The following is a 25,115-nucleotide window of genomic DNA, read 5'->3' as shown; positions in this document are numbered from 1 at the left end:
GAATGCAATAAGATTAGTCTGGCATGATCTGTTTTTGACAAACCCATGTTGGCTTTTGGCTATTACTTTGTTTACTTCTAGGTATTCGCTAATTCGTTACTTATCTTTTCCAGAATCTTTCCTTATCAGCCAGTTGGTTTTCATACCAAAGGTGGAACTAGAACTCCCAGTCTCCTAGTGATTGGCCCCAAAATCAGCCAGTCGGTTTTCATACCTGGTGGAACTAGAACTTCCAGTCTCTTAGTGATTGGCCCCAAAATCAGCCAGTCGGTTTTCATACCTGGTGGAACTAGAACTCCCAATCTCCTAGTGATTGGCCCCAAAATCAGCCAGGGTGGGACTGGCTGATTTTTATTTAGTCCCTAGGGTGGGACTAGAACTCACCATCTCCTGGCAATAAAGCTACTGTTACTTCCCAAACCAGCGCTTTCCAGATGTCCTGGGACATCGAGACCCAGAGATCCCAGCCAGCTGGGGGTGGACTCAGCTCATCCGCATTGCACCAAAGTCACAATCTTCTTTTAACAACCCCATAATCCCTTGCGGGTGTGGACTCTAGGCAACTGAATGGAGCTGAGAGTTTACTGGCCGGATGTCCTCCCCTGTCGCCAATGCGGAGTTATATTCGTCAGATATATTCTCAGTGGGCCCAAGAGAAATATCTGCCTCTACTTAGGATTGAACCCACAGCCTCCTGATTGTGAGGCGAGAGCTCCACCTCTAGGCCACCGCCCCACTCCTGCCCTGCACCAAAGTGGCGTGCAGGTAATACAACCTGTTTCCCCCTCCCAGAACATCAGCCGGTCGTTCGGCCTGAGCGGAGACAAGCCACGAAACAGCAAGGATATCGCCCGCATCACCTTTGACGTTTATAAGCTGAATCCCCGGGACCTTTTCGGCAGCCTAAACATCTCGGCTACCTTCTATGGGCTCTACTCGATGAGTTGCGACTTCAAGTGCCTGGGACCCAAGAAAGTTTTGCGGTGAGACTGGTTCCTTGTCCTCCTGGGGAGAAGATGCAGAGGGAGGTTTGGGGATGGCCCAAGAGTTTTCCGGGGAACGCTTTCCACCAATTCACATAAAAGATTGGGAAAAAATATTTGCGCGGAAATGTGAGAGAAGAGAAAATCGGCGTTAAGACTCACTACAGTTATTAGAGGGATAAACGACTCCACCGCCAGCCAATGCTTCCATTTGAGGTAGTCCTCGCATTACAACAACTGAGCCCAAAACGTATGTTTGCTAACTTAAACATTTGTCAAGTGACTTTGACCCCATTTCACAATCTTTCCTGCCGCATTTGTTAAGTGAAACGCTGCAGTTGTTAAGTGAGTCACACGGTTATTAAATGAATCTGGCTCCCCCGTGGACTTGGCTTGCCCGAAGGTCGCAAAAGGGGATCGCGTGAGCCTGGGACACTGCAGCCATCGTAAATATGAGTCGGTTGACAAATGTCTGAATTTTGACTGTGTGGCCACGGGGATGCTGCATCAGTCGCAAGTGTGAAAAATGGTAGTAAGTCATTTTTTTCAGTGCCATGGTAACTTTGAAGGGTCACTAAATGAATTGTCGTAAGTTGAGGACTACCTGTGTTTGGTTTTGTTTATTTAATTTGACTTTTATCCTACCTTATATGTTCTGGCCCCTCTCTGTCCGGTAATGAACGCAGGCAGAGGCTTAGCTGTTTGCCACTCTTTATTCATAGCAATTATAATCCTGTTGGCTAAAAGCCCAGACACGACTCACTGGCAAGACGTTGGCAGCAACCCAGACTCCAACAGACACGGGAACACAAGGCAGACCAGACAAGGAGTTCTCCAGAGTATTACGAACGGTTGTGTCCTGCAAAAGGACTCCTCCCAAAGTCTCTTCTTATATACTCTCTTGGGAGGGGCAAAGCCACAACCACCTGGGCTTGATTATCTCTTATGGGTCTGTCTCCGTAACTGCTGCCTCAGTTTCTCTGCCCTCCGTTGCCTGGCATCAAGGACAAACTCCCTTTGATCTTCCCCACTGCTCCATGCTCCATGCCTCAGGCGCCTCCTGGTGGCCAACCAGCCTCTGTGTTCCCTGCTCTGAGTCTGAACCCTGCCCAGGGTCCTCCACATCTTCCATAGCAGACTCATAGGGGTCCTCGCTATCGGAGTCTATCGGCCGCTCCAATGGCTCCTGCTGGGCCACAACACTTATCATTTATGAATAACTTAAGGCTGTAAATATTCCTTATACTCCTCGCTCTTCCTATTTTCCCCCACAACAATTCTGTGAGGTAGGTCGGGCTGCGAAAGAGGGGCTGGCCCAATGACCCAGCCAGTTTTCGTGCTTACGGCAGGACTAGAACTCACGACCTCCAGGGGATTGACCCAAAGTCACCTAACCGGCTTTCATACCTAAGGTTGTCCCACTTAGCAACAGAAACGTAAGGTTCTCTTATGGCCATAACTCGAGGATTAACGGTACCGCCCAGTGGTGGATTCCGGATCCCGTCGCAATCGATACGCTGTGTACGGGACCGGGCGTCCTAGTTGGGGATGCGCAGCACGCATGCATGCACATATCACCGCCCTGAAACACCCAGTTGCTTGGTGAAGGTCGCGGAGGCGATGTATGCTGTGCACAGGTGCGCAATTAGCCGGTCGCGGTATAAACAGCTATGGAACGCGGGCAGGCGGGTGGCCCAAACGAGCCACCATATCGATACGGGGGGCGCTGCTCCTGGCTATTACCGGTATGTCCGTACCGGGCCATACTGCCCATAATCCACCACTGATACCACCTATGTTTGTGAATTATTTTGACAAAAATTCTTCTTTCTTTCTTTCCCTCAGGGAGATCCTGCGCGTCGCTTCCGCCGTCATGCAAGGGATCGGGCACGTCCTTTTGGGGGCGTCCAACTACATCCGCCGACTCCTGGACGCGGGGGACAACTGGCAACCCCAAGTCAAGATAACCAACTATCAATATTGAGGCCTCCTTCCCTGCAAAAGGCCCGAGAACCTCCCAGCTTCGGACTGATCTGGAGGGAATCCACTTGATTCGGGAGTCAGATTTAACCGATATTGAAACCAAGGATAGATATTCCTATCTGTAGTTTTCTGTCCAGTATTCATTGGTTGATCCAGGCTGGAGCAGAATATAAGCACTTCAGAATCTCCTCAGAAAATGTGCTTTTTGTCGGATTGCAAAACCCATCATCCCTGGCTGTACGGTCCCGATAAACCGCTTTTGCGAGGGAACCAGGCTTAACAAAGCCGGCCTACTGACCCGTATCCAGCAGCAGGAGGCGCTAATCGGCACATTGAAGACCTAATCTTTGGCTTGCAAAGGTTGGGCCGTAGAGCCTCCAGCTCAGCTACCACTCTACCTGCATTTAACTGGCAAAGCAGGAAGTAGAGATAGTCCCTCGACTTACGACCATTCGCTTAGTGACTAGTTAATAGTTAATACTTCGACAAGTAGTTCAATGAACAAGTTGAAACTCACAACGGTTCATTTCATGTCCGGTTACAACAGCACTGAAAAAAACTCTGACTTATGACCGGTCTTGCATTTATGACGACTGCAGCATTCAAAATCAAAATCGCTTGGCAACTGGCACTTACAGGTAGTCCTCTATTTACGACCCCAATTTTAGTCCAACATTTGGACTAAACAAATTTGTTAAGCGAGATTTGCCTCATTTCACAGCTTTTGAATCACCGCAGTGGTTAAATTGGTAACCCGGTTGTTAAGTGAATCGGGTTTTCCCCGTCGACTTTGCTGGTCAGGTCGCAAAAGGGGATCAGTGTCACGTGACTGCAGGACACTGTAACCGTCGTAAATAGGAGTCAGCTGTAAATCATACGAGCACGTGAATGCTGCAATGTGTGAAAAATGTCATTTTTTTAGTGCCATTGTAACATTGGATGGTCACTAAGTGAATTGTCGTAAGTCGAGGACTATGTGTATTTAGGATGGGTGCCATGTTCTGGGAATCACACAGCTGCAACCTTCCAACAATGGGGAAACTGGATTCGCTTAATGACCGCATGCTTCATTTAAAGGCAGCAATTCCCTTAACCACCAGGGCCAAAAATTAAAAGGTGGAAAAATCAGGTATGACTTGTTTAAAGACCGCCTTCTTAGCAACAAAGTTCAGCCACGGTCGTAAGTCAAGGACTACCTGCATTGCAAGCCCCCACACTGTGCCTCTTAATTCCTGCTGGTCAATATTTGGGCCGCCGATAATGGTTCCTAATCCAACCTCCTGCTTAAGAGTTGCGGACTTCAACTCCCAGAATTCCCCAGCCAGCCGTGAGAATTCTTCAGTCCGGCAGCCATCTTGGCTGAGGAATTCTGGGAGTTGAAGTCCACAAGTCTTAAAATTGCCAAGTTACAAGACCCCCTGATTTAAACCAGGCGTGTCAAACTCAATTTCGTTGAGGGCCGCATCAGGGCTGTGGTTGACCTCGGTTGGGGTGGGTGGGTGGGTGGTTGGCTAAATGGGTGGGCGTGGCTAGTTTGACGCCACTCCCCAAGCTGCTGGCATGTTTCCTCTTCGCATTAGGTAGGCCAGGATGGCCCCGCGGGACGGATCCGGCCCGCGGGCCTTGAGTTTGACACCCCTGGTTTAAACCATCATTTCAAGGTTACAGGAAGCTGTGGGCCAACGCAGATTGTCCAGCCAATTTGTCTGCCCCAAAAGCAAGAAATGACGGCCATTTGCAAAGAATTGATTGCCTTTTAATACCTAAAAAAATATAAATAAATTTCCATTTGAGAATAGAGTCCAGTAAGGCGGTGCCCGGAGCAATTTTAAAACAGGTTCTTTCTTTCTTTCTCTTTCTTTTTTCTTTCTTTCTTTCTTTCTTTCTTTCTTTCTTTCCTTCCTTCCTTCCTTTCTTCCTTTCCTTGTTTTTCTCTTTTCTTTCGTTCCTTCCTTTCTTTTTTCCTTCTTTCTTTTCTTCCTTTTCTTTCTTTCCTTTCGTCTTTCCTTCCTTCTTTCCTCCCTTTTTTCTTTCTTTTCCTTTTTCTCTCTTCTTTCTTTCCTTTCCTTCCTTCTTTCTTTTTTATCCTTCTTTTCCTTTCTTCCATCTTTCTTTTTCTCTCCTTCCTTCTTTCTCCTTCCTTTCTAATTTCTTTCTTTCCTCCCTTCCTTCTTTCTTCCCTCCCTCCCTCTTTTCTTCTTTCTTTCATTCTTTCTTTCCTTCCTCCCTCCTTTCTTTCTTTCCTTTTTTCTTTCCTCCCTTCTTTCTTTCCTTCCTCCCTCCTTTCTTTCCTTTTTCTTTCCTCCCTTCCTTCCTTCTTCCCTTCCTTCATCCCTTTCTTCTTTTCCTTCCTTCCTCCCTTTCTTCTTCCTTTCCTTATTTCTTTCTTTCCTTCCTCCCTCCCTCCTTTCTTCTTTCTTTCCTTATTTCTTTCTTTCCTCCCTTCCTTCTTTCTTTCCTCCCTCCTTTCTTCTTTCTTTCCTTCTTTCTTTCTTTCCTCCCTTCCTTCTTTCTTTCCTCCCTCCTTTCTTCTTTCCTTCTTTCTTTCTTTCAGACTTCAGTTCCCATCACAAACTGTCCGAGAGCGACAGGAACGATTCCTATCCGACCCACATTCCTGAGGGCGAAGGAGCATTTTCAAATGCACTTCTGGGCAGATTCGGGTTGGGTGTGAAACACAAAGCCCGCTTAAGGAGCTAGTCCTCTCGATCCCATCGGTCGACCCCAAAAAATAAAATAAAATCCCATCTTTGGCCGACCAACCCCACGGGTTCAATCCTCCAGGAACTCGGCAAATAGATCCCTCCGCTTCTTCTCCGCTTGCTGGTGGATGTCCCAGTCCCGTCGGCGTTTGAGGAAATGGGTCAAGGCGAAGTTACGGACGAGGTGGTGGCCGAAGGGGTCGTGTCGTAGCTGGGGTTCGTGCGCCGCTGGGAGGAGAGAGAGAAGGGGGGACTAAGTTTGAGGAATGACTTCAGGACACAAATAAAAGTCTTTGTAAAACGGAGAAGCTTTCTATGTTTTTTAACTCCCGTGTTTCTCGGCCTTGGGCCCTTTAAGAAGTCTGGCAGGGCCCTTTAAGCTATGCTGGCCGGGGAATTCTGGGAGTTGAAGTCCAAGCATCTTACAGAGCCCAAGGTTGAGAAACATGGTGGCAACCCTGAAGCTGATCTAAGCGAAGCCATTTTTGTCGCTTCCGTGTTGCCACACTGGAGCTGAGGGATAGGGAGGAGGGATTTGAGATAGAGGGATTTTTGTAGCCAAAACAATATATTTTCTCTTGAGAATCAAGGACGTTCTCACACCTGGTCGGAAGAAGGCGGAGCGATGTCACCAGGCAACCAGACCGAACCGTGATTGGACCATGTGACTGATTGTTTTGAAAAACTGAAAAAACCTTTTATTTTTAATTTAGGGGAAAACCGCAGGAGACCCTCAGAGTCAGTTTTCACCAGATAAGCGGCAACAGAATAATTCCTAATAAAAGTAATCTTTGAAGAATTTACCCGCCTCGGAGTCTTGCTTGCGATGGATTTATTACTTGGAGCATGTCTTTAATTGAATGAACCCCTTCCACTGCGCTTAAGAAGGCAAGTTTGGAACCCCATAAAAATACAGCCAGGGATATAGGGACCCTGTTCCCCAAGGGTAGGGAAGAGGAAGTGGGGGAGGGGGAAAGGAACGAAAGGGAAGTGAAGGGGAAAAGGCAGAGGGGGAAGGGACAGGGAATGACTGGGAAGGGGAGGGAAAAGGAGAGGAAAAAGAAAGGAAAAAGGAAAAGAGAAAAGGAAAGGAAAGGAAGAAAAAAAGAAAAGATAGAAAAAGGAAAAAAGATAGAAAAAGGAAAGAAAAGGAAGAAAGAAAAAGGAAAGGAAAATAAAAAAGGAAAAGAAGATAGAAAAAGAAAAGGAAGAGAGAAAAAGAAAGGAAGATAGGAAAAGGAAAGGAAGAGAAAAAGGAAGGGATAGAAAAAGGAAAAGAAAATAGAAAAAGGAAAGGAAGAGAAAAAGGAAGATAGAAAAAGGAAAGAAAGATAGGAAAAGGAAAGAAAGATAGGGAAAGGAAAGAAAGATAGGGAAAGGAAAGGGAGAAAAAGGAAAGGAAGAAAGAAAAAGGAAAGGAAGATAGAAAAAAGAAAGGAAGATGGGAAAAGGAAGGAAGGTAGAAAAAAAGAAGGGAAAGGAAGAGAGAAAAAGGAAAGGAAGAAAGAAAAAGGAAAAGGAAGGAAGATAGAAATAAGGAAAGGAAGAGAGAAAAAGAAAAGCAAGATATGAAAAGGAAGGAAGAAAAAAGGAAGGGAAAGGAAGATAGAAAAAGGAAACGAAGAAGGGAAAAGGAAGGAAGATAGAAAAAAGGAAGGGAAAGGAAGATAGAAAAAGGGAAGGAAGAAAGAAAAAGGAAAAGGAAGGAAGATAGGAAAAGGAAAGGAAGATAGAAAAAAGGAAAGGAAAGGATGAGAGAAAAAGGAAAGGAAGAAAGAAAAAGGAAAAGGAAGATAGAAAAAAGGAAAGGAGAGGAAAAGAGAAAAAGGAAAGGAAGATAGGAAAAGGAAGGAAGATAGAAAAAAGGAAAGGAAAGGAAGAAAGAAAAAGGAAAGGAACAGAAGAAAGATCATAAGGCTGAGGACTAATTGTAAATCACTTTTCTCAGGGCCGCCTCAGGGAGGCAGGGAAGAGAGAAAGAAGGAAGGAAAGGAAGGAAGGAAGGAAGGAAGGAAGGAAGGAAGGAAGGAAGGAAGGAAGGAAGGAAGGAAGGAGGGAGGGAGGGAGGGAGGGAAGGGGGCACAGAGGCTCCTTACCCAGCTCTTGGGCCAGCTCCCGTCTGGCTGGCAGGCTGGCTCGGCTCCAGATGGCATCCAGAACCCGGCTGCCATGCTTGGAGCAGGCGAGGGACAGGAAGTGGCCCTGAGAATCAGGAGGGGGAGGAAGAGATGGAACGTTTGTTAAAATCCAGGACTTGCTTTAAATAACGGCCGTAATGACACCCCTGCAAGGCTGTGTTCTGACCGAGGCTTCCCAAGAGCATAAAACTAATTCCTGGTCCCAACAAAAAACCCCTTTCGTTCATTGGCTGTGAATTCTGCTCCTTCCCATCCAGCAAAGTCTTTCAAAGGAGGATTTACAGTCACAGACCTTATCTGGCTTGGAGAGCAGCCAGGCGGAGAGCTGCAAAACCTGGCAAGGAGTCTCTGAGAGTCCCGAACCAATGAAGCAAACTAATTGTCTCCTGCAAACTCCACTCCCCTTTTGCTCTTCTTTTATTCCCTATGGGAGGGGCCATTCACCGTCCACCTGTGGCCTTACTCCCTGTTCTTTAGCTGTTCCCTTCCTCTGGCAACTCTGCGCATGCGCACACTGGAAACAGGCTCCAGCTGTTCTTCTGCCTCACTGATGTCTGACTCCGAAGGCAGCTGAGAACTGTCGGACGGCTCTGGCCCCCTCCCTGCTTCCGACACAGAGCCCTCGTCCGAGCCTTCCACAGACTCCAGGACTGGCCCAGGTTCCTCCCCAACCTCCTCACTCTCCAAATCTGCTGCCAACACCGCTGGACGCCGACTGGCCACAACAGGTTGATCCCACGCAACAAAACGCACACGAGTGGGCGTTATTAAACGAGCTTAACCGGCAGTCTCAAAAAGCCCAGTGCAGAATCCTCCCCTCCCCCCCACCCCGGGGGGGCCTTACCTTCAGCTGGCGCAACACTTTCCGCCTGGGCTTTTCAGAGACGGAGGGGCTGGCCAAGAGAGCATCGAAGACGTGGCTCCCGGAAGGATCGCAAGCCAACGTTACCAGGTCGGCGGGCGGCATGGCGGCCAAGCTGCGTAGCACGAGGGAAGGATCTGCGAAGTGCAGGAGGTGCTGCAATATCAGGGAGCCGTGGTAGGAGATGGCGCTCAGGGCCGGCGGTGCCGCACTTTCCTGGAGGAAAAAGAGAATCCGACAGGTGCGGCGGAATGAAGTCTGGATTCCAGAAGACCGAGAGACAGCCAAATTTGTGTTCTGACCTAGGCTTCCTCAATAAGCATGAAGTAGAGTCTTGGTCCTGGCAAAATCTCTTTTATTTACACGACTGTGAATTCCTTTCATTCAGAGTCCACAAGGCTTGGCAAACAGTTTTTCAAAAGGAATGTTTATCCACACGAACCTTATCTCGCTTGGAGAGTTGCCAGATAACTAGTTTCCACACACAGGGCAAGGCAATACTTGGCAGGACTGTGGATTCCTTTCATTCACAGTCAGCAAGGCTTGGCAAACAGTCTTTCAGAGGAATATTTATCCACACGAACCTTATCTCGCTTGGCGAGCTGCCAGATAACTAGTTTCCACACACAGGGCAAAGCAACACTCGGCAGGACTGAGGAATTCCTTTCATTCACGGTCCCCAAGGCTTGGCAAACAGTCTTTCAGAGGAATATTTATCCACACGAACCTTATCTCGCTTGGCGAGCAGCCAGATAACTAATTTCCACACACAGGGCGAGGCAACACTTGGCAGGACTGTGAATTCCTTTCATTCACAGTCCCCAAGGCTTGGCAAACAGTCTTTCAGAGGAATATTTATCCACACGAACCTTATCTCGCTTGGCGAACTGCCAGACACTGGGAAAAGTGACTTATGACAGAAAAATTTGACCGATTTGGGGACCTGATCAGCAGGAAGGCTGAGTAAAGGCCACACAATGCGATAACAAAGATCGTCCTTTACTTACAAAAGCTGTTACGACTGTTCAAGGACACTGGGGAAAGTGACATATCACCGTTTTTCGCACTTATGACCGTGGCAGCCTCCTTGTGGGCTTGCATGGCCACGGACTCCGATTTCTGATGGCTAGTGTCAGGCGATCTCCTTTTGCGACCTTCTGACAAGCCAAATCCATGGGCGAGCCGGATTCGCTTAACGACCGTGTGACTGACTTAACAGCAGCGATTCGCTTAACCACAGAGGCAAGCAAAGTCGTAAAATGGGGCAAAGCTCGCTTAACAACTCTCTTTCACTCGGCATGAGAAATTTGGGGCTCGATTTCAGTTGTAAGGTCGAGGACTACCTCTAGTTAGCACACCTACCTGCTCTTTCTCCTCCTCTCCAAAGTAGACCTCGTATGCCAGGACGGAGGCGAGCAGGGGGGCGCAGGCCAGCTGGCGGGTGGGGGGCTCCCAACAGTGGAAGGCCTGTGCAGGGGTGAAAAAAACACCCAGCTCAACAATTTGCCGGAGAAGACGGAGCAGAAAACTTACCAGAAAACCAAGAAAAGTTTGGTTACCTCCAAGAGGAGCTGCAACACCTCCGGCTGGTGGGCGCCGCGTTTCCGGCAGGCACCGAGAAGCGCCGTGACGATGCCGAGATGCTCCAGGGCCAAGATTTGTTCCAAACCGGGGCCCAGCTCCTGAAAAAGCCGCCCCAGCTGGGGAGATAGGATATACATGAGAAGACCCCCCTAAGGGCCCTTTTTCCCTCTTCTCGACCGACACGAATCTGTTTGATTGATCTGCAACGGTTCCTATCAGATCGCTAGCCGTTCAGGGATCATTACTGTATACCGTATTTTTCAGAGTATAAGACGCTCCAAAGTATAAGACACGTCTAGCTTTTGGGGAGGAAAGCAAGGGAAAAATAACTCCCTCTGCCTCCCAGCAATTTGCCACCTTGCAACAAACAGCACAGACAATATACACTGTGTGTAGTGTTATATTTCAGACTATACTTGTACAGATGCTGTTAAAATTGACGTGCTTTCTGGAAGTATAGTTACCGTATTTTTCAGAGTATAAGACGCACCAAGGTTTTGAAGAGGCAACTTTTTTAAAAAAGTAGGTAGGTAGATAGAGGGATAGAGAGGGAGAGAAAGAGAGAGAAATATAATAGGGAGGGAGGGAGAGAGAGAGTAGCTCCAGGAGCTCTCTGAAAGCCTCCATAAGGGTATGCACGGCCATTTTGGTGAAGGGGCGGGGCTTCGGGAGGCAAAAAAATGGTGTATTCAATGTATAAGACGCACCCAGATTTTCAGGTTCCACCACAAAACTGCGGTAGAATAAAGCGCGCTCGACGAAAGCGCGTACGTGACGTCATCATAGCGCGACGAAAACATCGCGCTGTGAGCGGTAAATTTAAAATTAAAGCGAAAACCTTACCCTAACCCCCCCAAACCTAACCCTAAACCTAACCCTTAACCTAACCCTAAACCTAACGCTAACCCTTAACCTAACCCTAACCCTAACCCTAATGCTTAACGTAACCCTAAACCTAACCCTAACCCTTAACCTAACCCTAACCCTTACCTTTATGTGAATCGTCTTGCTTTAATTTTATTTTAATTTTAATTTAATTTATTTTTAATTTTTTTCGTCGCACTGCTGGTGACGTTACGTACGCGCTTTAATCGGGCGCGCTTTAGTCTACTGCGGTTTTGACGGGTCACGCTTTTTCAGCCTCTTTTTTGAGGAAAAAAGGTGCATCTTATACTCCGAAAAATACGTTTTCCCCTGCTATTTAAAAGAATAGCACTTTTCAAAACAATAGCACTGGACCTCTTCAGATCAAGCATTTGCAGTATTTTTAAAAGCTTCTTCATTTGGTTAAGTTGTGTAGAATAAGAATAAAGCCGTCTTTAAAAAATAAGGCTAATAATTTGAACCTTCTATAGGCATTTATAGTTATTGACTTGCCTCCTTGCGCCGAACAGGCTGATTAGCACAAGGGGAAAAAAAATCTGACTCTGCCTCCCAGCAATTTGCCTCTCACTTTCAATTTCTCCCGATCATCAGCTGTTTCAGGCTGCAGGGATTGTTATCGCCTATTGAAGCCTCCGCCCGTTTGCTGCAAATAGGTAAATTGCTGGGAGGCAGAGGCCAAAGGGCGGGGGGGGGGGGGCGGGCTACATTCAGTGTATAAGACGCACCCAAATTTTCACCCTCTTTTAGGGGGGGAAGGGTGTGTCTTATACTCCGAAAAATACGGTAGTTTATCTTGAGCAGGATTCAATCACTTCTCTTTACATATCATATAGCACATGAAGTAAATATACAATACCAAAAGCAGGTTTTCCAATGTGGGAGTAAATGCAAGCAAAACGTAAGTTTCAGTTTCAGAGCTCAGCACAGCGGTTGAGCTAAGCCACGCCCAGGCTCCTTGCTGTCTCCTTGTCGCTCAACACAGCAAATACTGTTTCAGTTTCCAAACGGCCCTCATTGGCTGACTTAGTTGCTATGCTCATTCATTGGCTGACCTTACCATGAACTCTCATGCGCTGACAGTGAAACTATCACATATTCCTCCCTCCTCCTATTTCCTCCACAATAATGGGCGGAGACCGACTAGAAAGAAAGGTCATCTCTTGTTCTTTACACCTCTGCACCTGACCGGAACTGGATGGGTGGAAGTTGCCAGCGTGGCAGTGGAAGATGGGACCATGGGATGGACTTGTGGGTGTGGGGGCAAGATCATGAACTTTCAACTGGGTGGGAAAACCCAGGAAGCTTTCAGATTCGGGTTTTCACAGATGTGCCAACATGTCTGTCTTAATAAATTGGAACTTTGAGGAATCCTTTACATACTTGGGGTCAAAGTTACCCAGCTGCTTTCATACTTAAGGTGAGACTAGAACTCACCGTCTCCTAGAGATTGACCCATAATCACTCAACTAGTTTCCATGATAGGTTCGGACTAGAACTCCCCATCTCCTGGTGATTGGCCCAAAGTCACCCAGCCAGCTTTCATACCTAAGGTGAGACTACAACTCACCGTCTCCTAGTGATTGATCCAGTCACCCAGCCAGCTTTCAGGACTAGGGTGAGACTAGAACTCACCATCTCCTGGTGATTGGCCCATAGTCACCCAGCCAGCTTTCATACCTAAGGCAGAACTAGAACTCACCATCTCCTAGTGATTGGCCCATAATCACCCAGCCAGCTTTCATGACTAGGGTAAGACTAGAACTCACCAACTCCTAGTGATTGGCCTACAGTCACCTAGCCAGCTTTCATACCTAAGGCAGAACTAGAACTCACCATCCCCTAATGCCCATGATCACCCAACTAGTTTTCCACGACTAGGATGGGACTAGAACTCCCCATCTCCCGGTGATTGGCCCAAAGCCACCCAGCCAGCTTTCACGCCTGAACCAAACTAGAACTCACCATCTCCTGGCTTCTAGCCTGCGGCCTTACCAGTCCCTTCCACCATTCCTGACGGAGGAACCAAAATCTCTCCCTGCCCCTTCGAAGCCTTAACCAGGTCTGTCCCTTCTTAGCTTTTCAAGCTCAACCAAAAATCGACACCCCGCTTTAAGCCAGCTGGGAGGCCACACACACACCCCTTACCAGTTTCCGCGAGGAGGCCTGGATGAGCCGTTGCAAAGTGAAGTTGGCCACTTTGTGAGCTGACAAGGCGCGCAGCTGTCCCTTCACGTGAGCCTTGTAGAAGGAGCGCAGCACCTTCGCATCCGACACCTCCAACACCTTGTCCAGCACCCGGCTGCAGGTCGCGTCCTTCAGGAACACCAGGAGGCTGCTGAGCGGGGGGGACGGGGGACGGGGGGAGACAAGAAGTCAAGGGCAGGAATGCACTTCTATTGCCGTCACGCACAATCACACTTGCTGGAAATCTCCAAAGCCAACGTAATGGGTAGAAAAAAGCTAAAAACGCAAGGATTTTCCTCAATTTTTTGTTGTTGTTAGTTGTGTCCGACCCATCGCGACCCCATGGACGACGTTCCTCCAGGCCTTCCTGTCCTCTACCATTCTCCGGAGTCCACTGAAGCTCACGCCGGCTGCCTCAGTGACTCCATCTAGCCTGTGACCCGACAAATGCACGCCCGACAACAGCGCGCTGACAAAACCGTGGCGATAAAACCGTGACGTCGACAGCGCACCCACAAAGGCGTGGCGACAAAAGAGTGGCGACAGAAGCGCGATTACGGTTAAGGTAAGGGTTAGGTTTAGGGTTACTTTAGGGTTAGGTTTAGAGCGCGCTTCTGTTGGCGCGCTGTTGTCGGCGCGCTTCTGCGCTCATTCGTCGGTGCAATTTCACACTCGTGGTTTTTTTCCCACGGTTTCATCGGCGCGCTTTTGTCCAGCGCGCATTTGTCGATGAACCCATCCAGCCACCTCCTTCTCTGTCGTCCCCTTCTTCTTCCGCCCTCAATATTTCCCAGCATTAATTAGGCTCTTCTCCAGGGAGTCCTTCCTTCTCATTAGGTGGCCAAAGTAGTTGATTTTTAAAATGGTATTTATTACATTTTCCAACATTTAACCCCCCCCCCCACACACACATACACAATTTCACTTGTGACAACTTTTCCATATCGGTATACATATTTTCCGTCTCAATCCTATTTGCAAAAAATCCTATCTCTATATCACTATCCTAAACTATAGCCTTTATTGAAATACTCTCTATATAATATACTTTTACCCTTTACACCTTAAGTTTTAAGTTTATTTTCAAGCCAGGAATGCCATCTACCGTATTTTTCAGAGTGTAAGATGCACCAAGATTTTGAAGAGGCGAATTTAAAAAAAAAAAGGTTTTGCATTGTGCAGATCTCCCAAAAACGGGCCGTTTTTTGCAAAAACGGGCTGTCTTTTTTTGCAAAAACGGGCCGTCTTTTTTTGCAAAAACGGGCCGTTTTTTGGGAGATCTGCACAATACAAAAACTTTAAAAAATTCGCCTCTTCAAAATTATTATTATTTTTTTTCAAAAAAAGGGCATGAATAGCCTTTAGGCGGCTTGTAAAGTGCTCCGGGGGGGAGGGGCAAAAATGAGCAAATAACGGCCCATTTTTCGCTCATTTCTGCCCTCCCCAGCCCCCCCAGGAGCACCCCGCAAGCCTCCTAAAGGCAATGCACAGCCGTTTTGGTGAAGGGGCGGGGTTCCGGGAGGCAAAAAAATGCTGTATTCAGTGTATAAGACGCACCCAGATTTTCAGCCTCTTTTTTGAGGGAAAAAGGTGCATCTTATACTCCGAAAAATACGGTATTCCAAATTTGATAATACTCCATTTCTTCCCTCTCCTTCATTTCCGTAGACAGTCTATCCATTTCTGCACATTCATAGATTTTCCTTGTTATAATCCGTGACCCGACAAATGCGCGCCCGACAACAGAGCGCCCGACAAAAACGTGGCGATAAAACCACGACGTCGACAGCGCACCCACAAAGGCACGTCGACAAAAGAGCGCCGACAGAAGCGCGATTACGGTTAAGGTAAGGATTAGGGTTAGTGTTAGTGTTAGGTTTAGAGCGCGCTTCTGTCGGTGCGCTGTTGTCGGCGCGCTTCTGCGCACAATTTCGAACCCGTGGTTTTTTCCCAGCGGTTTTGTCGGCGCGCTTTTGTCGAGCGCGCATTTGTCGGTAAACCCTTATAATCGGCTCTGGGGAGATATCTATTTGTTTCCAGTTCTGTGCTCGTACAATTTTAATATGTGTAATATTATATATTATAATTTTTTTTCCTCCATTTCCCCATCAAAGATTCCCAGGAGAAACAATTCCGGCTTCAGCTCTATCCTTCGCTCAATTATCTCTTCCAGCCACTTCCTTATCTTGCGCCAATATTTTCCAACCTCGGGGCAGGTCCACCACATGTGGGAGAACGTTCCCTGCTTATAACCCACAGCTCCAACACTCCGGCGATCGGTTTGGAGCCCGGGAAATTAAAATCTGTCACTACCTCCATTTCTTCCCCCATCTATTTGCCAGGAATTGAGAGGGCCAGATGCCATGATCTTAGTTTCCTTCCTGTTGAGTTTCAAGCCCACTTTTGCACTCTCCTCCTTCACCCGCGTCAAGAGGCTCTTTAGCTCCTCTTCGCTTTTAGCCATTCCTCACCTCAACTGACCACAACTCGCAGAATTTCCATGGCTAAACAAGGCGGGATTTTTAAGAACTTTCCCCCAAGGCAGTTCAGCAAATCGCTGCCGTCGTTAAGCGAATCGGGAGGTCGTTAAGCGAATCCGGCTTCCCAAATGGACTTTGCTAGACAGAAGGCGGCTGGGAAGGTCTGAAATGTTGATCGCGTGACCCTGGGATCAATTTTGATCGTGTTACTGTGTGGATACTGGAAGGGTCACAAGTGCGAGGACTGGTCGTGTAGCTTTTTTCATTCTTTGTAACCCTCGAACGATGGCTAATTGAATTGTCTTAAGTCGAAGGTTTTAATGCTAAGTTGTGTCGAGAATGTGGGGCTCGCTAATACAATATTTCTTATATGGGTAATCCTCGAGTTACGGCCACAAGTGAGACCCAAATTTATGTCGCTAAGTGAAACATTTTAGGTGATTTTTGCCCCATTTTACGACCTTTCTCGCCACAGTTGTTAAGCGAAGCACTGCAGCTGTTTAGTGACACGGATGTTAAGTGAATCTAATTTCCCCGTTGACTTGGCTTGTCAGGTTACACAACCCCTGGACACTGCAATCGTCATAAATATGAGTCAGTTGCCAAGAATTTTGATCATGTGACCACGGGGATGCTACAATCGTCGTTAAGTGTGAACAACAGTCCTAAGTCACTTTTTTCAGTGCCGTTGCAAGTTTAAACCGTCACTAAATGAACTTTTGTAAGGCCACCTGTAGTTCTCCACTGTAAAGGCAGATGGACTTCAACTCCCAGAATTCCCCAGCCAGCCTTGCAAACTTTTGCAGTGACTAATCCTCCCACCAATCCCCGCCTCCCCAAACCATTCCAACCAATCCAACTGCCTACCTTTGCTCAGCAGCCGGGTTACAGCTGCTCAGGTAGCCAATCAAGGACCGGCAGAGCTCAGCACACTCTTCAGGCAGCTTCCTGTGTAGGATCTCCAGCGCCACCTGCAGGCAGAGGCTGAAACATTTGTTGGTGATGAAATCTAGAGGGAAAACAGGTTTAGTTTAATAAGGATCTTGGTTAAAGGAAGGATCTTGGTTAAAGTCAGATCAGAAAGGGTATATAAACGAAGGATATATATAAATGTATCATCATCATATTTTAACGACCCCAGAATCCCTTGCTGAGTGGAGTCTGGGCAACTGAATGGAGGCACCAGAGTGTTTTTAATGGCCGGATGCCTTTCCCTGTTGCCAATGCGGAGTTTTGTTCAGTAGATATATTCTCATCGTGCCCAGAGGATCGAATTCACAGCCTCCTGATTGTGAGGCAAAAGCTTCACCTCTATATATGACCTTCCCAAGTTCACACTTTCACAGGCATACAGGTCCTCCTCACTTAATGACCATTCCCTTAATGGAGCCAAGGTGGCGCAGTGGTTAAATGCAGCACTGCAGGCTACTGCTAGATCAGCAGGTCAGCGGTTCAAATCTCACCGGCTCAGGGTTGACTCAGCCTTCCATCCTTCCGAGGTGGGTAAAATGAGGACCCAGATTGTTGGGGGCAATATGCTGACTCTCTGTAAACCGCTTAGAGAGGCCTGAAAGGCCTATGAAGCGATATATAAGTCTACTGCTATTGCTATTGCTTGCCTTAATTACTTTTTCAAGTTACGACAGACACCATAAAAAAATACTAAGACCTCAAATTTATGACTGCCCCCCCACCCTGTGGTTATGTGATCATAGTAACCGACCCCATAAAAGGTACTTACAACCCATCCTCAAAGTTATGACTGTCCCCCGTTTCAGGCATGCAACCAGTTCATATTTACAACGGGTAGCAAAGCCCGAGTCCCGCGACCCCAATTTGCAACATTTTTTGCTAGAGTGCAGCAAAAAACACCCATTCATAAAAGGGATTCACTCAGCGACCACTTGATTCACTTAACAACTGCCGTGAGTCATTTGACTGTCATAAAAATGGCCGTAAAATTGAGTCAGTTCCTATGGAGACCCGCGTAACAACTTCAACTACTTATCGCGGAAATTCCCCGCTCGCTTGCTGTTGTTAAATAAGGACTGTCTGTACGTATTTGCTGGAAAGCAGTGCAAGACTGCCGTTCCTCCACCTGCCCAGCAGATGGCAGCATCTCACCTGCAATTTGCTCCTGGAAGCAGCCTTTGAATTCCCGTAGGAGGGAAAGGAAACTGGCGGGGACTTCGAATACCGCTGGTCCTTCACTCCCCACCTTCGAACTCTTGGCCTGGGGACGAAGAGACCCTAAGATGGTGGAAAGGGGGCAGAAAAAGGGGAAGGGGTGAATTAGACGCCCTGATTTTCCTGCAAGGAAAAGATTAACTTGGTCTAAACCCCTGGCAAAATATGGCATTAACCAGGGTATCCAACAACCTTGGCAATTTTAAGACTTGCAGACTTCAACTCCCCACCATGGCTGGCTGGGGAATTCTGGGAGTTGAAGTCCACAGGTGGAGGACATCATACATTGAGTTGAGGATTTCAAATGCGGAGTTATTTGTAAATATAATAAAGGTGGGATACAAATAAATAAAATAAAAATAAAACAAAGTAAAATAACACAAAAATTTAAAAATAATATAATATAATACTAAATTAAAAAATACAATAACAAAAAAAAATAAGTAAAATAAAATAAAATCAATGAAATCAAATCAAATAAGTAAAATAAAATAATAAAATACGTAAAATAAAACAAAATCAATGAAATTAAAATTAAAATAAAATAATAAAAAATAAGTAAAATAAAACAAAATCAATGATATCAAAATTAAAATAAAATAATATACCAAATAATAATAATAAAAAATAAAAAACCCAAAATTAATAAAATATAAAAATAAACAAAATAAGTAAATAAATAAATAAAAATAAAAAACACTTAAATAAAACATAAAATTAAAAATAATAAAGAAAATATAAAATAAATGAAAACAAAAAATAACTATAAATAAAACAAAAATAAGTAAAATAAAAAATAAAACAAGCTAAATAAATAAATAAAAATTAAAAAACAAAACAAATAAAACATAAGATTAAAAATAATAAAGAAAATATAAAATAAATGAATAAAACACAAAATAACTCTAAATAAAACAAAAGTAAATAAGTAAAATAAAAAATAAAATAAGCCAAATAAATAAATAAATGAAAATAGAAAACAAAACAAATTAAACATAAAATTAAGAATAATAAAGAAAATATAACATAAATGAATAAAACAAAAAATAACCATAAATAAAACTAAAATAAATAAGTAAAATAAAATGAAGTAAACAAAATAAAATAAAAAATAAAAGAAAGAAAAATAAGGAAAATAAAATAAAAAATAATAAAATACAACAATGAAATAAACAAAAAAATAAATAGAATAACAAAAGCACAACAAAATAAAATACAAAAAACACAGTAAATAAAATAAATAAAATAAGCAAAATAAAATTAAGTAAATAAAAAAGATAACATAAAATAAAAATAAAATGAATAAAAAAGAATGAAATGAATAAAAAATAATATGAATAAAATAATAAAAAGGAATAAAACCAAAAATGAATACAATAATAAAAAATAAAATGAATAAAATAATGCAATAAATAAAAAATAAAATAAAAAAATAATAAAACAAAACAAAAACACAACAAAATAAAATAAAAATCAACAAACCAGGTGCACTGAGCCGAAGGAACGTGCCAGGGGAGGGGGGCACGGGGGGGGGGGGCATTAACCCAGGTCTCATCGTTCTCCCACACTGGATCTCAACCGATGGGCAAGTGGGCAATGGCTTCCACCCCCTCCCCAAACTCCCATCCCAAGATAGGGGACGCGCTCAATGGCCGCCACTCACCTGAGCCCGGGAGCCCCCGTCCCCCGTCCGACCCAACGCGGGCCCCTCCCAGGACCTGCAGCAGAGTCCGCACCACAAAGCTGGCGTGGGCGTCCAGTGCGAAAGTCGCCAGCTCGTTTCGAAGACCCTTCCCCAGATCCAGGAGGAGCTCTTCCAGCGCCTGGGCCTCCTCATCCCCTCCCGAAATCAGCAGGGGGGCCCTCCACAGGGCCGCTTCCAGGATGTGGGCGCCGCAGGGGTGGCAAGCGACCGGGCGCAGAGAGGGGAGCAGCGCCCGGAGTAGAGGCTCCAAGCTGGCCCCCGAGGCGGACGGCAGCAGCGCCTGGAGGAACAGCGACCCGGAGGCATCCAGAGCCAGCGGCAGCGCCACATCCGTGGCCTCCGTCAGGACATTGCTCACAAACAGACCTGTGGGGGACAACATAACGGCCATTACCGGGAGTCCTCGACTTACGACCACAAGTGGGAGCACAATTTCCCTTGCGAATGGGGTGATTGTGACAAAATGGTTGGCATTTTGCAAACTTTTTCGTCAGGGTTGTTAAGCGAATCATCAAAGTTGTTAAGTGAAACATGCAGTCATTAAGCAAATCCGGCTTTTCTCCCATTGATTTTACTCATCAGAAGCCATCTGGGAAGGCCGCAAATGCCGATCGTAGGATGCTCAATCCGATAGTCCTCGACTTACAACACTTCTGTTTAGTGACCGTTCACGTTACAACGGCGCTGGAAAAAGCAATTTATACCCGTTTTTCAGTTAAGACCTTAGCAGCCTCCCCGTGATCGTGTGATCATGCTCACAACTGACTCGTATTAATGATGGTGTCCCACAACCACGTGACTAACTGATCAACTCCAGTGATGCACTTAATGGTGGCGAAAACGGTCGTAAAAGGAGACAAAGCTCCCTTCACAAATGTCTCCCTTAACAACAGAAATCTGGGACTCAATTGTGGTCGTACGTTGAGGACTAGCTGTACATGACGGTTGGCAAACTCTCAAATTTTGATCATGGTGGGACGGCGGGAACGCCACACAGCAGTCGTAAGTGTGAGGAGCAGCAGTAAATCGCCTTTTCAGTGTTTCAAATGGTCGCTAAATGAACCGTTGTAAGTCAAGGACCGCCTGCACCATTTGGTTCAGGGTTTTTCAACCTTGGAGAGCCGAAGATGGGTAGACGTCAACTCCCAGAATTCCTTGCAACACCTTCCATCTTCCCAGATTACTGAATTCCAATGGACCAGATTGAGGCCTGGTACTCCTCAATTTATGACCAATTACTTACCCACCGTTTGAAGTTATGGCCGACTTCCGTGGGGATAGTTATGCCCCATATTGGAAGGACCAATGGCTGCCCCTCGTGGTCACATGACAATTACCGCCACTTGCCCATTTGATTGCTTATAAATCACATGACCTCATTTTACCGCCATGGTCGGACCAGCTCATAGCGACCCCGCGAGATTCACTTAACGACCGCTCCCAAATCAGCTCCTAAAATTGACTCGGTCACATGGATGGCCCAAGTTACGAACGTCACGCGTTGGCGACGCTGATGGGCCGGGGTCCATTACGGTCGTTAACGCGAGGATTTCTTCTACAAAGTGCTTTAGGGTCTCCCCTAAAATGAACCCAAAAAAATTACTTTTCTCCTCGTCGGAGGCAAAGCCAGACTTGAAGGTTTCGTGCGCCTGGCGGAAATAATCCGCCACCGCCGGCTCCAATTTGACACCGCCGGCTCCTCCTTTGATCTCCTCGGGGTCTCCTTTCCCAGGCTGAGCAACAGGCGAGCCCCGTCGTTTCTTCTTCCCCTCTTGGCTGCTTTTCGCTGCTTTCTGGCGGTGGGCAGGGGGTCCCATCCTTCTGAACAGCTTCGCCCCGCCAGCCTTCGAGGGGGAAATGGAAGAGATTAGCAAGAAGGAAAGGAGTCCCTTTGGACCACGAGCGTATAAATTCAATAAACGGATTTTAAAAACATATCAACGCAATAAACATAAAACACAAAGATTTAAAAACAAGGGTGTTGCAGAGGGATGGGAAATATTCAGCAGGAGGTCCGTTTGCTGTTAACAAAACCAGGGGGGGGGGAACAGGTTAAAATCCTCTTGCAGTCGTAATCTCGCTGAGCCCACCTCACAGGGCTGTTGTGAGGATGAAATGGGCACAAGGAAGAGCAAGTTAAGTCTGTGTTTGAGACCTCAACGCAATAAAACAACCTTCTGGACGTCAATATTTCTGATATATCCCATGATCAAAGTCATAGGGGGCTACCTACCATATAGCCTTATCTAATACAGATAACATTATACAATATGCTATACTTATATTCACACACACAGACACGCATGGATGCATGGAATGCATGCATTGTATGTATTTAGCCAGTTTAGACAAGACTAATGATTGAAGGTGTATTAGCAGTTTGATATAACAAACATGGTCACCACGATGTAAAAAAAGATGTGGAGGCTCTGGAAAGAGTGCAGAGAAGAGCAAAAAAGAGGATTAGGGGACTGGAGGCTAAAACATAGGAAGAACGGTTGCAGGAACTGGGGATGTCTAGTTGAATGAAAAGAAGGACTAGGGGAGAGATGATAGGAGTCTTCCAATATCTCAGGGGTTGCCACAAAGAAGAGAGTCAAACTATTCTCCAAGGCACCTGAGGGCAGAACAAGAAGCAATGGGTGGAAACTAATCAAGGAGAGAAGCAACTTAGAATTAAGGAGAAATTTCCTGACAGTGGGAACAATTAATCAGTGGAACAGAAGTTGCCTCCAGAAGTTGTGAATGCCCCAACACTGGAAGTCTTTAAGAAGATGTTGGAGAGCCATTTGTCTGGAACGGTATAGGGTTTCCTGCCTAGGCAGGGGGTTGGACTAGAAGACCTCCACGGTCCCTTCCAACCCTGCTATTATATTGTATTATTGTAACATGGACTTACAATGTTTATTAACATTTCACCTAAATTAATAACACCATAAAATGTGCATGTATGTTTAGGGTTTTAGGGTTTTATTAACACTTATAGGCCGCCCTTTTCCCTGAGGGGACTCAGGGCGGCTTACATAAAATAAAGGGAAGGGATATACAAACAATAACACATACACATATATGTGTGTATATGTGTATATTTGTATCTATGTATATATGTAGGGTTATTCGGGTTTTCTCCCGCGTAAAATTGGAGGTGTCTTGGCGACTTTTTGACGAAATCTCATTCGTCATCTTCAGGCTTCGTGCTTCCAGGAGCAATGTGAGATCTCGTCTGTTTCTTCCTTTTAACTGCCAGTCGGGGTTTGAGCTGATTGGGTGTATGTATATATGTATGTATATATGTATGTATGTATGTATGTATGTATGTATGTATGTATGTATGTATGTATATGTGTACATATATATATATATATATATATATATATATATATATATATATATATATATATATATATATATATATATATATATATATATATACACACACACACACACACACACACACACACACACACACACACATATATATATTTAGTGTTACAACCCCTGGTAAGCCCCAATTATGGGAGGAAGCTAACTGCTTCCATCATCTGTCAATCGGCTCGTCACAAGAGTCCATCACGACAGAAACCCAATATTTTTACTGTTGCCTTTGTTAGATTTGTGTTTTATTCCCTGGCTTCAGCTGATAAGGAGGAGACCTGTGGCTTAATGGCTTAGACGTTTGCCTAAGAGGCAATAGAGCACAGGTTCGAATCCCAGCAAGGGTATGGCTAGCTGATGAGAGCTAAATAGCTTGAAATAGATCTATACTAGTCTCCCTTTATTTATCAGCACAAATAAAACACACACACACACACACACACACACACACACACACATATATGTATATATGTCGATAGCACTCTAATGGAGTGAGCTCCCGTGACTTGTCCCAACTTCTGCCAACCTAGCCGTTCGAAAGCATGTAAAAAAATGCAAGTTGTGTGTGCATATGTGTGTGTGTGTGTTCAATTTATAATGCACAATTTCACTATAACAGTATAAAATCAATGCAAAGGGGGGGGAGGGTGCTTTCCCCTTCAAAGGCAACCTCCAAAATTCCAAAACCAGTTCAGGCTGCCAAGGGTTTGACCCTTGACCCCCCTGCCAAGGGTTTGACCCTTGACCCCCTGCCAAGGGTTTGACCCTTGACCCCCTGCCAAGGGTTTGACCCTTGACCCCCTGCCAAGGGTTTGACCCTTGACCCCTGTCAAAGGGCATAAAATACCCCCCCCCAAAATACCTCAGACCTTCTGCATCCACCCCCAGCCACCAAGAGCAGCCAATCGCGGCCAACGAGAGAGAGAGGGGGGGGATACCCCCAAGGAGGCCCTGCTGCTTCAAACCTCCTGGCCGCTTCACCGGTTGCACTTCTGCCTGGATTCTCCGGGAAGCCCCCAACCTTGCAGGGAAGGGAAGAGAAGTCGGGGGGGGGGAACAGAATATTGCAGGACTTACAGGCCCAAAAGTCTGCGCTGGCTGCCTCTGCTCCTGCTGGATCGCAACGGGATCGCGTGCAAAGGCGATCACAGGATCGCGCATCTCCCACCCCTTTTTTTTTTTTGCAAACCCGGGCAGCACGCGGACCGACGGGCTCCTCCGCGCCTGCGCGGGACTCTCGCAGGCCACGCCCCCTCCTCCCGGAAGCAGCTTTGCCACGCTGCCTCCCGGCCTGCCCCCGCCCCGACGGAGCCATCAGCGCCGGCCTCTCCTCCCAGAAAGCATTGTGCCCGTGACGTCACCCTTCCGTTCGCCTCATTGGCTCGTTCGTTCATTGCGTCACCCATTCATTCAGTCATTCATTCCTTGGGGATGGGCGGGGTCCGCTTGGTTTCTGAATGACCGAATGAAGACGGGGAAAGAGGGGGGGATTTCTTGGAATTCTCTGTGCTAGCATTGCACGATGTGGGAGTGGATTGAGTATCATACCCATCTTCCCCGGCCAAAGGACAAGAACAGGGATAGGGATAGCATTGGGTAGAATTCAGAATTGGAATAGAATATAGAATTAAAAAATGAGAATAGAATAGAGTTCAGGATTAAAATAGAATATGGAATATAAAATAATAGAGTTCAGAATTAGAATAGAATATGGAATATAAAATGATAGAATAGAGTTCAGAATTAGTATACAATATGGAATATAAAGTAATAATAAAATAAGTTGAGAATTAGAACAGAATATGGAATATGAAATAATAATAGAATAAGTTCAGAATTAAAAAAAAAGAGAATAGAAAAGACTTCAGAATTAGAATAGAATATGGAATATAAAATAATAGAATAGACTTCAGAATTAGAATTTAATATAGAGTTATAAAATCAGAATAAGTTCAGAATTAGAATAGAATATGGAATATAAAATAATAATAAAATAAATTCAGAATTAGAATAGAATATGGGATATAAAATAATAGAATAGAGTTCA

General features: G+C 45.7%; 2 protein-coding genes across 3 annotated transcripts in view; one reads left to right on the top strand and one right to left on the bottom strand.

Annotated features, from left to right (window-relative positions):
* CIDEB (cell death inducing DFFA like effector b) overlaps positions 1-4,766 on the top strand; it is a 14,432-nt gene extending 9,666 nt beyond the window's left edge. Inside the window, exons 4-5 of the mRNA XM_087714269.1 lie at positions 793-983; positions 2,829-4,766. Coding sequence (XP_087570395.1) covers positions 793-983; positions 2,829-2,967 — 330 coding nt within the window. The 3' untranslated portion in view covers positions 2,968-4,766. The remainder of the gene's footprint in view (positions 1-792; positions 984-2,828) is intronic.
* A 691-nt stretch (positions 4,767-5,457) lies between these two features.
* NOP9 (NOP9 nucleolar protein) lies at positions 5,458-24,275 on the bottom strand. Of its 2 annotated transcripts, none has more exons than XM_087714267.1 (11): positions 24,146-24,275; positions 21,297-21,537; positions 19,652-20,059; positions 17,926-18,051; positions 16,669-16,810; positions 13,283-13,472; positions 10,228-10,368; positions 10,031-10,135; positions 8,651-8,884; positions 7,765-7,870; positions 5,458-5,896 (listed from the first exon to the last, which is right to left on the bottom strand). In XM_087714267.1, the coding sequence occupies exons 1-11, from the start codon at positions 24,227-24,229 to the stop codon at positions 5,739-5,741; spliced, it is 1,935 nt and encodes a 644-aa protein (XP_087570393.1). In that variant the 5' UTR covers positions 24,230-24,275; the 3' UTR covers positions 5,458-5,738. The 2 variants fall into 2 exon arrangements, with proteins under 2 accessions (XP_087570393.1, XP_087570394.1); XM_087714268.1 differs by having other exon boundaries at positions 13,283-13,469.
* Positions 24,276-25,115: the final 840 nt, after the last annotated feature.

This window comes from Thamnophis sirtalis, unplaced genomic scaffold (genome assembly GCF_051295495.1).
Source record: "Thamnophis sirtalis isolate CommonGarterSnake01/CBP01778 unplaced genomic scaffold, rThaSir2_p1.2 scaffold_4, whole genome shotgun sequence".
Lineage (NCBI taxonomy): Eukaryota > Metazoa > Chordata > Lepidosauria > Squamata > Natricidae > Thamnophis > Thamnophis sirtalis.
Note: the sequence above shows the minus strand (reverse complement) of the source record. Positions and strands in the feature narration are given on the sequence as shown.

What these genes read in the sequence shown, in the direction of transcription:
- NOP9 (XM_087714267.1), bottom strand. Translation starts at nt 24,229, where the DNA reads ATGCGCGATCCTGTGATCGCCTTTGCACGCGATCCCGTTGCGATCCAG. An exon ending in AGGCCTCCTCGCGGAAACTG is followed by an intron (nt 10,369 to 13,282) that starts GTAAGGGGTGTG and finishes CTATCTCCCCAG; the next exon opens with CTGGGGCGGCTTTTTCAGGA. An exon ending in TGTTGCAGCTCCTCTTGGAG is followed by an intron (nt 10,136 to 10,227) that starts GTAACCAAACTT and finishes ACCCCTGCACAG; the next exon opens with GCCTTCCACTGTTGGGAGCC.